This window comes from Gymnoscopelus braueri (assembly GCF_963280865.1).
Source record: "Gymnoscopelus braueri genome assembly, chromosome: 9".
In the NCBI taxonomy this organism is placed as follows: domain Eukaryota; kingdom Metazoa; phylum Chordata; class Actinopteri; order Myctophiformes; family Myctophidae; genus Gymnoscopelus; species Gymnoscopelus braueri.
The window spans coordinates 7,920,101-7,931,527 of record NC_137610.1 but is presented as its reverse complement, the minus strand read 5'-3'; the positions used below and the strand labels follow the sequence as shown (position 1 = coordinate 7,931,527).

At 38.3% G+C, this 11,427-nt stretch overlaps 1 protein-coding gene and 1 long non-coding RNA gene across 3 annotated transcripts; both read right to left on the bottom strand.

The window, feature by feature from the left end:
* Window positions 1–3,991: 3,991 nt before the first annotated feature.
* Window positions 3,992–5,345, bottom strand: LOC308092153 (small ribosomal subunit protein uS15-like; the record flags this gene model as incomplete). Its single annotated transcript, XM_080438006.1, has 4 exons — window positions 3,992–4,093; window positions 4,409–4,446; window positions 4,560–4,733; window positions 5,324–5,345. The coding sequence occupies 4 exons, from the start codon at window positions 5,343–5,345 to the stop codon at window positions 3,992–3,994; spliced, it is 336 nt and encodes a 111-aa protein (XP_080294132.1).
* A 1,028-nt stretch (window positions 5,346–6,373) lies between these two features.
* Window positions 6,374–8,773, bottom strand: LOC308091692. Of its 2 annotated transcripts, none has more exons than XR_013933734.1 (7): window positions 8,718–8,773; window positions 7,893–7,959; window positions 7,699–7,746; window positions 7,317–7,367; window positions 7,075–7,120; window positions 6,645–6,735; window positions 6,374–6,508 (listed from the first exon to the last, which is right to left on the bottom strand). It is a non-coding gene; the product is annotated as an uncharacterized lncRNA (long non-coding RNA). The 2 variants fall into 2 exon arrangements; XR_013933735.1 differs by having other exon boundaries at window positions 7,317–7,364.
* Between the last annotated feature and the right edge of the window lie 2,654 nt (window positions 8,774–11,427).

Genomic DNA, 11,427 nt, shown 5'->3' with positions numbered 1-11,427 from the left:
GCGTGTCCCTCCCTGTCTCTCTTTACCTGTTTCCTGTCTCTCTATTATACTAACCAAATAAAGGCAGAAAAGCCCCAAAAATATCTTTAACCAGTGTTTCTCAACCTTTTTTGGGTCAGTTTCCCTATCCAATATCTAGGTCCCTTACAGCCCCACACAACCAATTAAAATGTAAGCTTTATTGTTTACTGTGCATTGTGTTGTTTACATGACTTAGAAAACCTCTCACATTTGTCCAGTTTTTACATTAAACCGGACTGTAGAATTGTCTATATGGATGTCAGGCCCTGTCACTTAGGCCCCTCTCAGTGAATAACAGAATCATGGTCCTGGTGAAGATCCAGTAGGATCGAAATGTTGAACTAACAGCAATAAACAAGTGGAGCTGAAATACCAGTGCTGCAGACTTTGTTTTTTACAGTATCATGGTCAGTATCATGTCAGTATCGTGTCAGTGTCTGGTCAGTGTCATGGTCAGCATCATGTCAGTGTCATGTCAGTGTCATGTCAGTATCATGGTCAGAATCATGTCACATAATACTGACATGTCTGGTCCGGGCCTCACCAGGGGTCCAAATAGAGGGTCTGCAACCAAAAGGACATGTAAGGGTCCATTTGAACACTCAGCATTACGTTACAGACCTGTATGGTTCCATTTCGACCCCCTGGACATTAAGAACCAGTGATGTAGACAATGTGAATTAAACATCCAGCGTCCTTGGTTACTTTAAGAGTAGGCCTACTATCACTCTAGTGAAATTGATATTGACCACTATAAGACTAAAATGTAACATCCAAATGTGTTTTTTCATTTATCTTTTAGCCAAAGCTGCCTCTGAGCGCTGACCCAAAGAAAAGCATCACTGTGCCAACCATGATGTGGAAGGGACACACCGACATGACTGTGTGACAGAAAGAGAAAGGAACCAAACATTGTTTTAATACTAGGGGTGAAATACCTTAAGGCCCACCTCACCCATATTCATATAAACAAAGCCTTCCTCACTAATGCTCATAATTATAAGATGGTGCCATTTCTGTCAACTCTGTCTCTGTCTCAGAAGAGGGCTGTGGACAGTTCAGAAACCTGCCTACCAATGGCATAATTTAAAAACAAAATAATGCAAGAACAAGGGCTTCTATTTCAGCATGCTGAACTGCCCATAGCCCACCAATAAGACACAGAGTGAGTTGTAGTGAGCAAGGAGCATTATTAAGGACCAATAATATGAATAGGTTGAAATGGGTGACGTGCTCCTTTAATAAGGAAGCAACAACAAAACCCTGTTTGTAAAATGAAACCAAAGTGTGTAAATCATAGTGTTGAAACTGAATGCAGATGTTTGTCTGCTTCTGCACTTCCGTTGACATTGACATTGGGTGATTTATAACACTGAACAACCTTTACCTTCAGGCGCTGTGTCACGTATGGTTGCTACTTTTGTGAGTGAACTAATGACTGACACATTTAAAGCCAATGATTATATTTCAGGACAGCAATGAATATGTTCATACATAGCCTGAAACCTGTATTTATGATATATTTTTGTTTGATGTTCATACACCAGATTGTATGTTTTTTGTAGCTTAACACTGCCATGAAATGCAAGGATTTTCCCTGTCAACATGTTATTATGCATAATACACTTACAGAAATAATTCAAGCACAAACAATGGTGACGCTATTGAAAATAAAAGAGTTTAACAAAATATTTAACTTCCTGGCTAGTTCTTTCACACTTGGACATACAGTAAGATATGCTTGTGTGGTATTCAACTCTAGCTAGCTAGCTTTCTATTCTATCTGTACCGACTAGAAGTTAAGTTTCTTGAATGAAATTAGGACCTATTTTGTGTTGGGAAGTAACATGGATACTTGGAGCTATTTATATACTGTAAACTAACAAAACATTTTTCAACCCAGAGGACGCCTATGGCTGTTTCTTATGCTACCTCTGGTGCGAATCAGGTCAATAATACCAGACTATCGTCTTTCAAGTAATCTTCCAACCCAGTTTTCTACTTTACATTGCACTGCATTGAAGACAGGCATGGGTACGGTTTTCACACAACCCTTCATTCTGTAATAGTACCATGACAAACAATTGAAGATGCATTTTTAAAATGTACCTTAACAAAATATGCAAATATGGTTCATTCCATATATGGTCTTGCCACCAGGTACCACACTGAGTTGACTTAAGTGCTACAGAACAAAGCTTGAAAAAAACAAATTGCTACAAATAATTGAAGACATGAAACATTTTCCAATCTGAATACTTTTATTTAATAATTAATAAGTGCGAATTAAAATAAGTGCGAATTAAAAGCAATAAAATTTGGAATTTGGCTATATTAAACATTTAAAACATTTGTCCTTTAAACAAGAAAAACACCGGCCACCAGAGCAGCGGCTGTAGAGGACACGCTGAACATTTGTCCTTTAAACATAAAAATCACCGGCCACCAGATCAGCGGCTGTAGAGGACACGCTGTAGAAGGGGGAAAAAGAAAAACATACAGGGTTAATGTAACAAGAACACCACCTCAGTGACAGCACAAGGCCTGGAAATCACTTTGCATTTCAATTTCCAAAGCAAATATTGAACACACCCATTTAGTCACCTTACAGATCATAGTCATACCCAACCTCAATTACACCATGTAATGAAAGCAAGTGAGCAAAAATAATCACGCCACTGAATAAATTTAAGCAATTTAACAATCATTTATGTCAGTGAACGCTGAATGTTTTCTATTGTATAAATGTACATTTTATTTTGTGTGAAGGTGCCGCTCTGCTAATTAACCTCCAGTGTTTCAATATCACAGCTCTAAATAGGGAAGAGCAAGACGACTACTGTGCTGTATAGTCCATGCATTATTTTAGCCGATGCTCTTATCTAGAGTGACTTACCGGTACTACGAACTAGACCGGTAACAAAATGAATGCAGAGAGAACAATGTAGCAGCATTTTGAGAAGTTATGGTTAATTTATTAGTTTCTGGTTGGGACACCACAGAAACTAACATAATCACAATACACATTTTCCATTCACCGGTCTTTCAAAACCAGGGGAAACTAGAAAAAGTGCTCCTCGGAGCACAGGTCTCCGCCAGGTCAGGTACGTTATTGTGGCCTCCTGGTGGCGCTATAATAGGCCAATGTGAAAAGGGTGCCATTTGTTCAAGGGCTTTTCACTGCAATCGGACACTGCATTCATGATTTTAGGCATTTTGTTCCAAAAATATGTTTGCAGAATTAGACCTGCTGGTGGCGCTATAAAAGGCCAATGTGAAAAGGGTGGCATTTCTTCGTCGGCCTAATAGAAATGTGCGTGTGAAATTTCACGGAAATCGCAAGCTGCGTTCATGATTTGAGGCATTTTGTTCAAAACGGAACAATCCTGCAAACTTTGGAAGCCAATCTTAGGCAATCAGGATGGAATATGGGAAATTGGATAAATCCGTGTTGATCACATGACTATAGAGATACTGTGTACCGATTTGTGTGATGTTTGGACAAAATCTGTAGGAGTAGTATCAATAAATGTGTTTTGCACATATCGGCCTCCTGGTGGCGCTATAAACGGCCAATCTGAAATATTTGGGCCAGAGGTTCTGAGTTGGCATCCAGGGAGTGTGCGTGCACAGTTTCGCAGCGGCCGGGCCAACGGTGCCAGAGATTAGCTGCTAACGGACGGACAGGACGGACACACGGACGGACACACGGACGGACGGACGGACGGACGGACGGACGGACGGACCGGACGGACGGACGGACGGACGGACGGACGGACGGACGGACGGACGGACGGTAAAACATACTCTCTCGCCATGCCTTTCGGCCTGGCCGAGACAATAAGTAACAATTTGGCCAGAATGCAACATCTTACAGTGATGATCAGCATCTCCAAAGTATGTCCAGAAATATGCAAATTACAATATGTGTTTGATTAAGGGTAATATAAAATGTAGGATCCAATACTTACTACTTCCAGGTAGGAGGCAGAACTCTCTTGCCCTTGTAGTAACGAGCCAGCCTGTGGACTCTGCTCTCAGTGAGAATGAGCCGAAACTTGGCATCTTTATCCTGTGAAAGACAGGAATACACATTTAACAGTAATTAAATGCAAAGCAAGCTCTTGAGATTAGCTGACCAGTCAATATGTGATCAAATAAGTGCAATAAATTAACCTAACTTCTGAAATAATCTTAACTAATTGTGATTACACTATTTAATTAAATAAATACATTTCTTTATTAATCTGCTGTATGTCACCAGCAGGGCACCATGAAGGCCCTCAAACATTGAAACATGTCTCGACTGTCTTAATGAACCGCTTTAACAGAACATCCTAAAGTTGGCGGTATACTTTTAACAAATGCCAAGTTTCCAGGATCAAACTGCAGTTGGGCACAGCGGGATATTGGAGTGAAGTGAACCTATTGTATGCATTAAACCAATGTGCAATGGTTTTACACAAAACAAAACGTTCCACTGTCAAATATACATATATCAATATACAGTTGGTAGCTAATATATGCTGATGTTGTACCCTTCTGTTTCTCAGCAGGTGCTTTCTTAATGAGGTGGTACAGGTCCTCCGGGATGGCTGGAGCAAGCCCCATGGACCTGAGGATTCTCACAATCTTGTTTCCGGTGAACGGTGTTTTTTTGTGAAACACCTGTCCCACCTGTCCCACACCAAGACTGTCCCTCAGAATCACACCTACAGTAGATACACAAGAGGTTAAACATCCCACTGAGCATTTTTCGGGCTATTAGACGTTTAAATGACGTCTAAACGTCACCTAGCCGTCTAGGCTAAATCCGGTTTATGAGTGGTCTAGAATTGAAAGTTTTTTCAACGTCTAAACCTAGCCTAGACGTTATTTCAACGTCGTTTGGACGGCTAGATATAAATATATAACCGTTCAAATGACGTTGAAAGAACGTCTAGGCTTAGCCTAGACGTCGAAAAAACTTTCATTTTTAGACCACTCATAAACCGGATTTAGCCTAGACGTTATTTTGACGTCTAATAGCCCGAAAAATGCCCAGTGGGTTAAACGCTATTATAGACTATGAACGTTGTTTAGACGTCATGTAAACGTCTATTTAATAAGGATATTAATATACTTATAATTAAATCATGTTTAAATAACATCTAAACAACTTGTAGGCAATATACACCTTTAAGATCTATCAAATTATTCACACGAAACCTATATTAATGCATTTAAATGCCTACATTTTAATGCAGATCCAGGTTCTCTACAAAAACTACCTGATGGACCAAATTTTACCTGTTTTGCTTACCTTGGTAGTAGTGTAGTCCCATGATGTTCTGATAATTTGTTAACATTATGTTGTTATCTTTCTGGATCTTTTAAATAGTTTGCAGTGTGACACTAATGTCATGCTACTCTTTATTGTACCACTGGATAAAATCATGTTTCTTAATGTTAACATGGATCTACTCTGAACATAACTATCCTTCAACTGTAATTTCAATCACAATACATATTTCGACAAAAAAAAACATAACAAAGCTGGTACAATCGTTCTTTAATTTATGCGCCTCTTAATGCTTAAGCCATTAAGACCTGTCATGTTAGATTTTAAACACTTTAACACAGGGGTCTTCAAAGTTTTCAGGCCAAGGACCCCCTAGCTGAGAGAGAGATGAAGCAGGGACCCCCATATCTATAACATTGACTTGTATATTCATCTTTTTTTCCCCCTCTACACCAAACCTCTTTGCCAAAAATAGCAGATCTACAAGCTCACAACGCCTCGCAGCGCAAGGCGTTGTGAGCTTGTAGATCTGCTATTTTTGGCTAAAGCTCTCCTCAGAAAAAGGATGCTAGGGTTCAAGTGGTTAATGTAAAAAATATCATATCACACAAAGATTTGGCGGACCCCCTGTAGTAACTCTGAGGACCCCCTAGGGGTCCCGGACCCTCTGTTGAAGACCTCTGCTTTAACACATCTTATACTTGAGCTATTCAAAAATAGCAGATCTACAAGCTCATAGCACGGCACTCGGCGCTAGTCGATCTGCTATATTTTTGTTTTAACAATCTTGAAAATGTTTGCAAATCTTTGAATGTATGTTTTTACGTCAAATCTTTGCTTTGCCTAGACATGAGTTTAAATGCATATATATATTTATTCAAAGATTAACGCTTTTTTTTTAATCTTCAAAAAATAGAAGATCTACAAGCTCTTAGCGCGGCACCGAGTTCCGCGCTATGAGCTTGTATATCTGCTATTTTTTGAATAGCCAAAGAAATCTTAAGTGACACAGATGCGTTCCCTGTCTTAATGCGTTAAACAACAAGAAAAGACAATTTTTAACAAAATGTTTTGACCAAATAATAACATTGGATTTGCTTCTTCTTCTTCTTGTATCCCTCTCCACCACTTCTACCAGGCGCCTGCTTGAAGTGGTCAGAGATGGCAGCGCTGACCAGGTTTCTCCATTGTCTCTCTGAATGTCTTCTGCAGTCAAAACAATGACAAATAACTCTCAGACTGACAGTAGACATTACAGAGGTTATCTAGTATATGTCAGTCACACATGTACAACGTGAATAAGCAATCAACAAATAACTAGCACTGACAAAGTTATTTTTACCATTGATGACAGATAGAAGGCAGTGCTTTTGAAAGCTCTCTCCTGCTGTCCATGCAAGTAGAAAGGACTCATCAGGCCATTGGTGAAAAGTCTGAAACAAAAAGAAAACGTGAAGCTAAATTGCAAAAAGAAAAACGGCACACTCTGCCAACCTGCAATGAAGACAATTATGTTGATATGAAACAGAAATAATACACTAACACAGTGGAAAGTGATAAATAATACTTCCATTCTTACTTTTCTCCGACATGGGAAACTGAAATAAACAAACCATGTGACAGTCTGCCTGTGATTTAGAATGTGAGGCTATACTTTGGCTGGTGTAGATCTTAATAAACAACATTACTTGTTTTCAAGTTCAACATCATTATCTCTCCCCAATTAAACTTTTGCCAGAGTAAGATGACTTCCAAACTTTATCAAAATGTACCTTTTGGAATCCTGTGACTTTCTCCTGGGAGTTCTGATAAGATTTCCTGTTGGTGAAAGACAAGGTAATTAGGCTACATGTCATACTTGCAACATCGCCATTGAGGATTACTGTTATAGTCAATTGAAAGGTGGAGTAGAGTCCAGACATTTTCTTGGCCCAGATTACGGCTTCACTGTTGGGGGAGAGAAAACCCCCATTGAAACCCATTTTGCTCACTGCTACAGTCAATTGAAAGTTACCTTGTGTATTTCTGGATCTGATTTGGACCGGTGTGTAGCTTCAATGTTCTGCTGGGTGTGAAAACACATTGAAATTACACCTTCTTACACCATCAAGTCATGTATGATATATGCTGTGCTTTATCCACATTTTCATTGTGGAGTCCTAGTTTATTCTGTTCAGGAGTAAGGCCCCCACAGTAGATGTACTGTTGTTGAAATACATAATATATTTTAATACATTTTTATTCTAATCTTCCGGCTAAACGTTCTGTTACACTCATTTTTTTCTAGAGGACCTAAAGCATAGTAGTAGTAGTCCCAACGATAATACAGGCGGGTAAACAAACAAACAGAAACTGCCAAAATGTATTGAAAATGTTAATCATTCATGTGCAGTCACCTTGTGCAGTTCTTCCTCTTTTACGGCTGACCGGAGTTTTGTCAAGATCTACAGCAGAAAACAAAATGAAGGAATTAGAAAACTCTTAAGGTTTTGTTTATAGTATTAATACTGATACAGGCTGTAATTTCCATCTACAATATATATATATTTAACATTGGGCTTAAATCAATTAACATAGCATTTAAATTTACCTGGTGTTGAGGTGTGTAGAGGGGCTGTCAAAACTGTCTTAGCTATGGGCACTGGGCAGTGATTCACCTGGGGAGGATAATTAGGCCAGATGTATATTATTGTAATGAACGAATATGACAATACTCCCAAAATAAAAAGGACAAAATAACAAACAAATCTAACAGCACAGCTCCCACCAGCATGGGGTTATCTATAGCTTTAAGGCAGTCATCAGTCACCTGTATCAAAGCAGTAGAAGTAGAGTGACCAGCTCTATAGGCATGTTGAGAATATGTTGCAAGCTTGTTTGAAACAAAACAAGCTTGAATTTGTGAATGCACAAACTTGTCCATGATTTTGCTCAAAAGAGGTAAAATACTTATAGGTCTATGTATAACCTAGATATATAGGAATAACCTTAGCCTCCTTCCACATCTTTGGACATAGACCAACATCCAAACATCGATTAATAATATGACAGATAGGAGATGCTATATTCTCAGCACTTTAACACCCATATTATCTAGACCTTACTATCATAAGGAAGAGAGCAGAGTAACTGCTCCACAAATAGTTGCAAGGAGTTGCAGTCATTGTCGTGGAATAGCCAGATAGATAGATAGATAAAATGTGACAAAAGTCAGCAGTTTGCCACTTCTAGACATCACCTAGATTGAGAGCTGTAAATAAATGTAAATAGGCTACTGATTGATTTAAACAATATATTCAACACATGGCCCAACTCAAGGAAAGGTTAATAATGTTGTCTTACTAGTGGTGAGAAATAGCTAGATACATTGTTTTTAAGGCCAGTTACATGTAAAACTCACGGGGAAAAAAATTACCTGTGGTGTTTCATCTGATAGCACCATTATTATTGTTGTTCTTTGTCGGTTTTACTGGTACAGGTCGTTCAAAAAAATAAAGAAAAAAGAATACATTAATCAAACATTCCACAAGGTTCTGTAAAGTCTTAACTCCAGATTAAACATTACACATATAAACGATTATTTTATTGTTAAAGTATTAACAATTGTATTTAAACTCAAGTGATTGTACTTCGTTACGGTCCACCAGTAAAAAACATTGAATTGTGTTTGGGCAGAAGCTAGCTGGTAGCTAGTTGGCTAATGCTAACTAGTACTGTACATGACCAACTAACTATGTCAACACAAATAAACATCTCCTTCAAATAATGTATCCTTTAGCACTCACCTATGCAGTGTACTGAGTTCAGAATTAATGTTTTTTGCAATTCTGTTCTTTCTAGTCTCTTCTGTTCAGTTTTCCGCTTGCCTGTAGAACGCGTTGTTGACTTCCGTGTTGTTACGAGACCTCTCCAGGGGTTGCCACGTCTTGTGAGACCGCTAAGCAAAACCAATGTTGCCAAGTCTCGTGAAAGAAACAAGCAAAACGACCTCGAAACCCAATCTGCGGTTTACTGTAGAAAGTCTAGTGATGCGAGGTTAGCAGTTTACTGCTTGGCTTTCACTCGTTCTTCTGTATTTTATATTAGCCTATCACCATTAGTGCAAACTGCCTTTATTTGTTATATTTATACATATTAAAAAAAAAATTGTGCATATTATCACCATTATGCAAACTGCATTATTTCGCTGTAATAGTATTTCTAAACATATTAGCATCCTAATATGTACGTTTTCAAAAAACATGACTAAAAAATTAAATTAATTTAATGATTTAAATATGGTCTAAATCTAAACGTTGATATATAGTTTTGATTTAAACGTCTAGATCAAGGCTAAATCTAAACTATACTGTATATTGATCAATAGTGACAATAGTGAGATATAATAATTTCTGAACCTAATGTTAGCACCCTAAAATAAAGATTTTCAAACAACATGAATAAAAAATAAAAGTTTAGAAATGGTCTACATTTGAACGTTGATATATAGTTTTGATATAAACGTCTAGATCAAGGCTAAATCTAAACTATACTGTATATTGATCAATGGCTATTCAATTTATTTTGGTCCAATATTTGGAGATCAGTTATGCAACTTACAGTTGTTTTTTTGTATCAATATTTATGGAATAATTGTTTAAATTCAATCGGCTAGATTTGGTCTAGATATAGACCGAATCTAGACCATCTAATTTAGGTCTACAAAAAAACAGAACGTCTAAAAAACGACTATGGCTCACTGGGATGGTCAATAAAATATAAGAAAAAGTCAGTGATCGCTAAACTAGGCCTGGGAATCACTTTGCATTCCAATTTGGCTATTCATCCTTTGTATCAATAAAAAACAAGTCATTCCCACTGTTACATCAGTGAAAGCTACATTTGTTAAAGGTAGGGTAAGCGATATTTAATTTAATTTAAAATAAATTTGTTAAAAGCCCAGCAAGCACAATGACGTCATGATGACGTTATGATGACGCCCGGTCATCACCCCGGTGACGTTCAGGACTAGGCCAGATCACAGCCCATATGGGGATGATCTTTACGTCATTTACAGGACGTCATCACCGGGACATCATATGGACATTTGGACAGCAATTTTGGGTGATGAGAAATGTGTTTAGATGACGTCCTGGAAGTGACGTTTTTGTGGTCAGGATTAATTTTGGTTGAAATCAGGTGATATTCTGGGCCAGATCTGACTTGTCTTGGTTTGACTTGATCTAGCCCCAATCGAGACGTCACTGATTGGTCCGGGTCCTGACTGTGCTTGCTGGGAGGTTAAAGTACTATATTCTGATAGTAATCATTGCTACAGAGCGTTTGTTCGGTTACAGGGGTTTCTCCAGCTCTTTAGTAAACGGAATTATGTACATTTTCAGGTAGGTGACAACATTTAAGCCAATCAAGAGAGAGCATTGAAAATGCATTTTCTGTTTAATAAAGAGCTGGAGACATGGGAGACTCCTTTTACTGAACAAACACTCTATAGCAATGAGTACTATCAGAATATAGAGCTATTTAACACTTATTTTAACAAAAGTAAATCACTTACCCTACCTTTAAGTTCATAAAGTTAAAATTGTATGTTTGATTCTGTGTGAAGGTGACTGGCAAAGGTGGCACCAGGTCGCCACTCTGCTAATAACCTCCAATGTTTCTCTGGCACAACAGAAATATAATACTTATGTCTATCAAATGTGGTTTTATTGAAAGGCAATCAAAGTCCAGAGCTAATAGAAACCAAACATCGGGTGTATGTGTTATAATATAACTGACTTGCCTTAGGGGAGGGGGGTGGGGCAAGTCAGTTTTTTTTAAGGGCCCCTACACACTGCCCGATATTTGAAATGGTCGGCGAGTGAACAGATCGTTAAGCATTTCACATTGCACGAGTTTCTCTCTTGAAATCGTGCTAAATATATCGTTGTGATTCTCGCACGATTGATTGGTCGGCGACAGGGGTTCACTGATTGGAAGATATTTCACCACGATGTGATCCCGACCCAATACATAATTTTTTTTCTATTCCAAACGTCTCACGAAAACGTGAAAGGCTCCTGTGATATATGCGCGAGACCGAGACAGGACACTAATGATTGACATTAAATAATTCTCAATTTCTC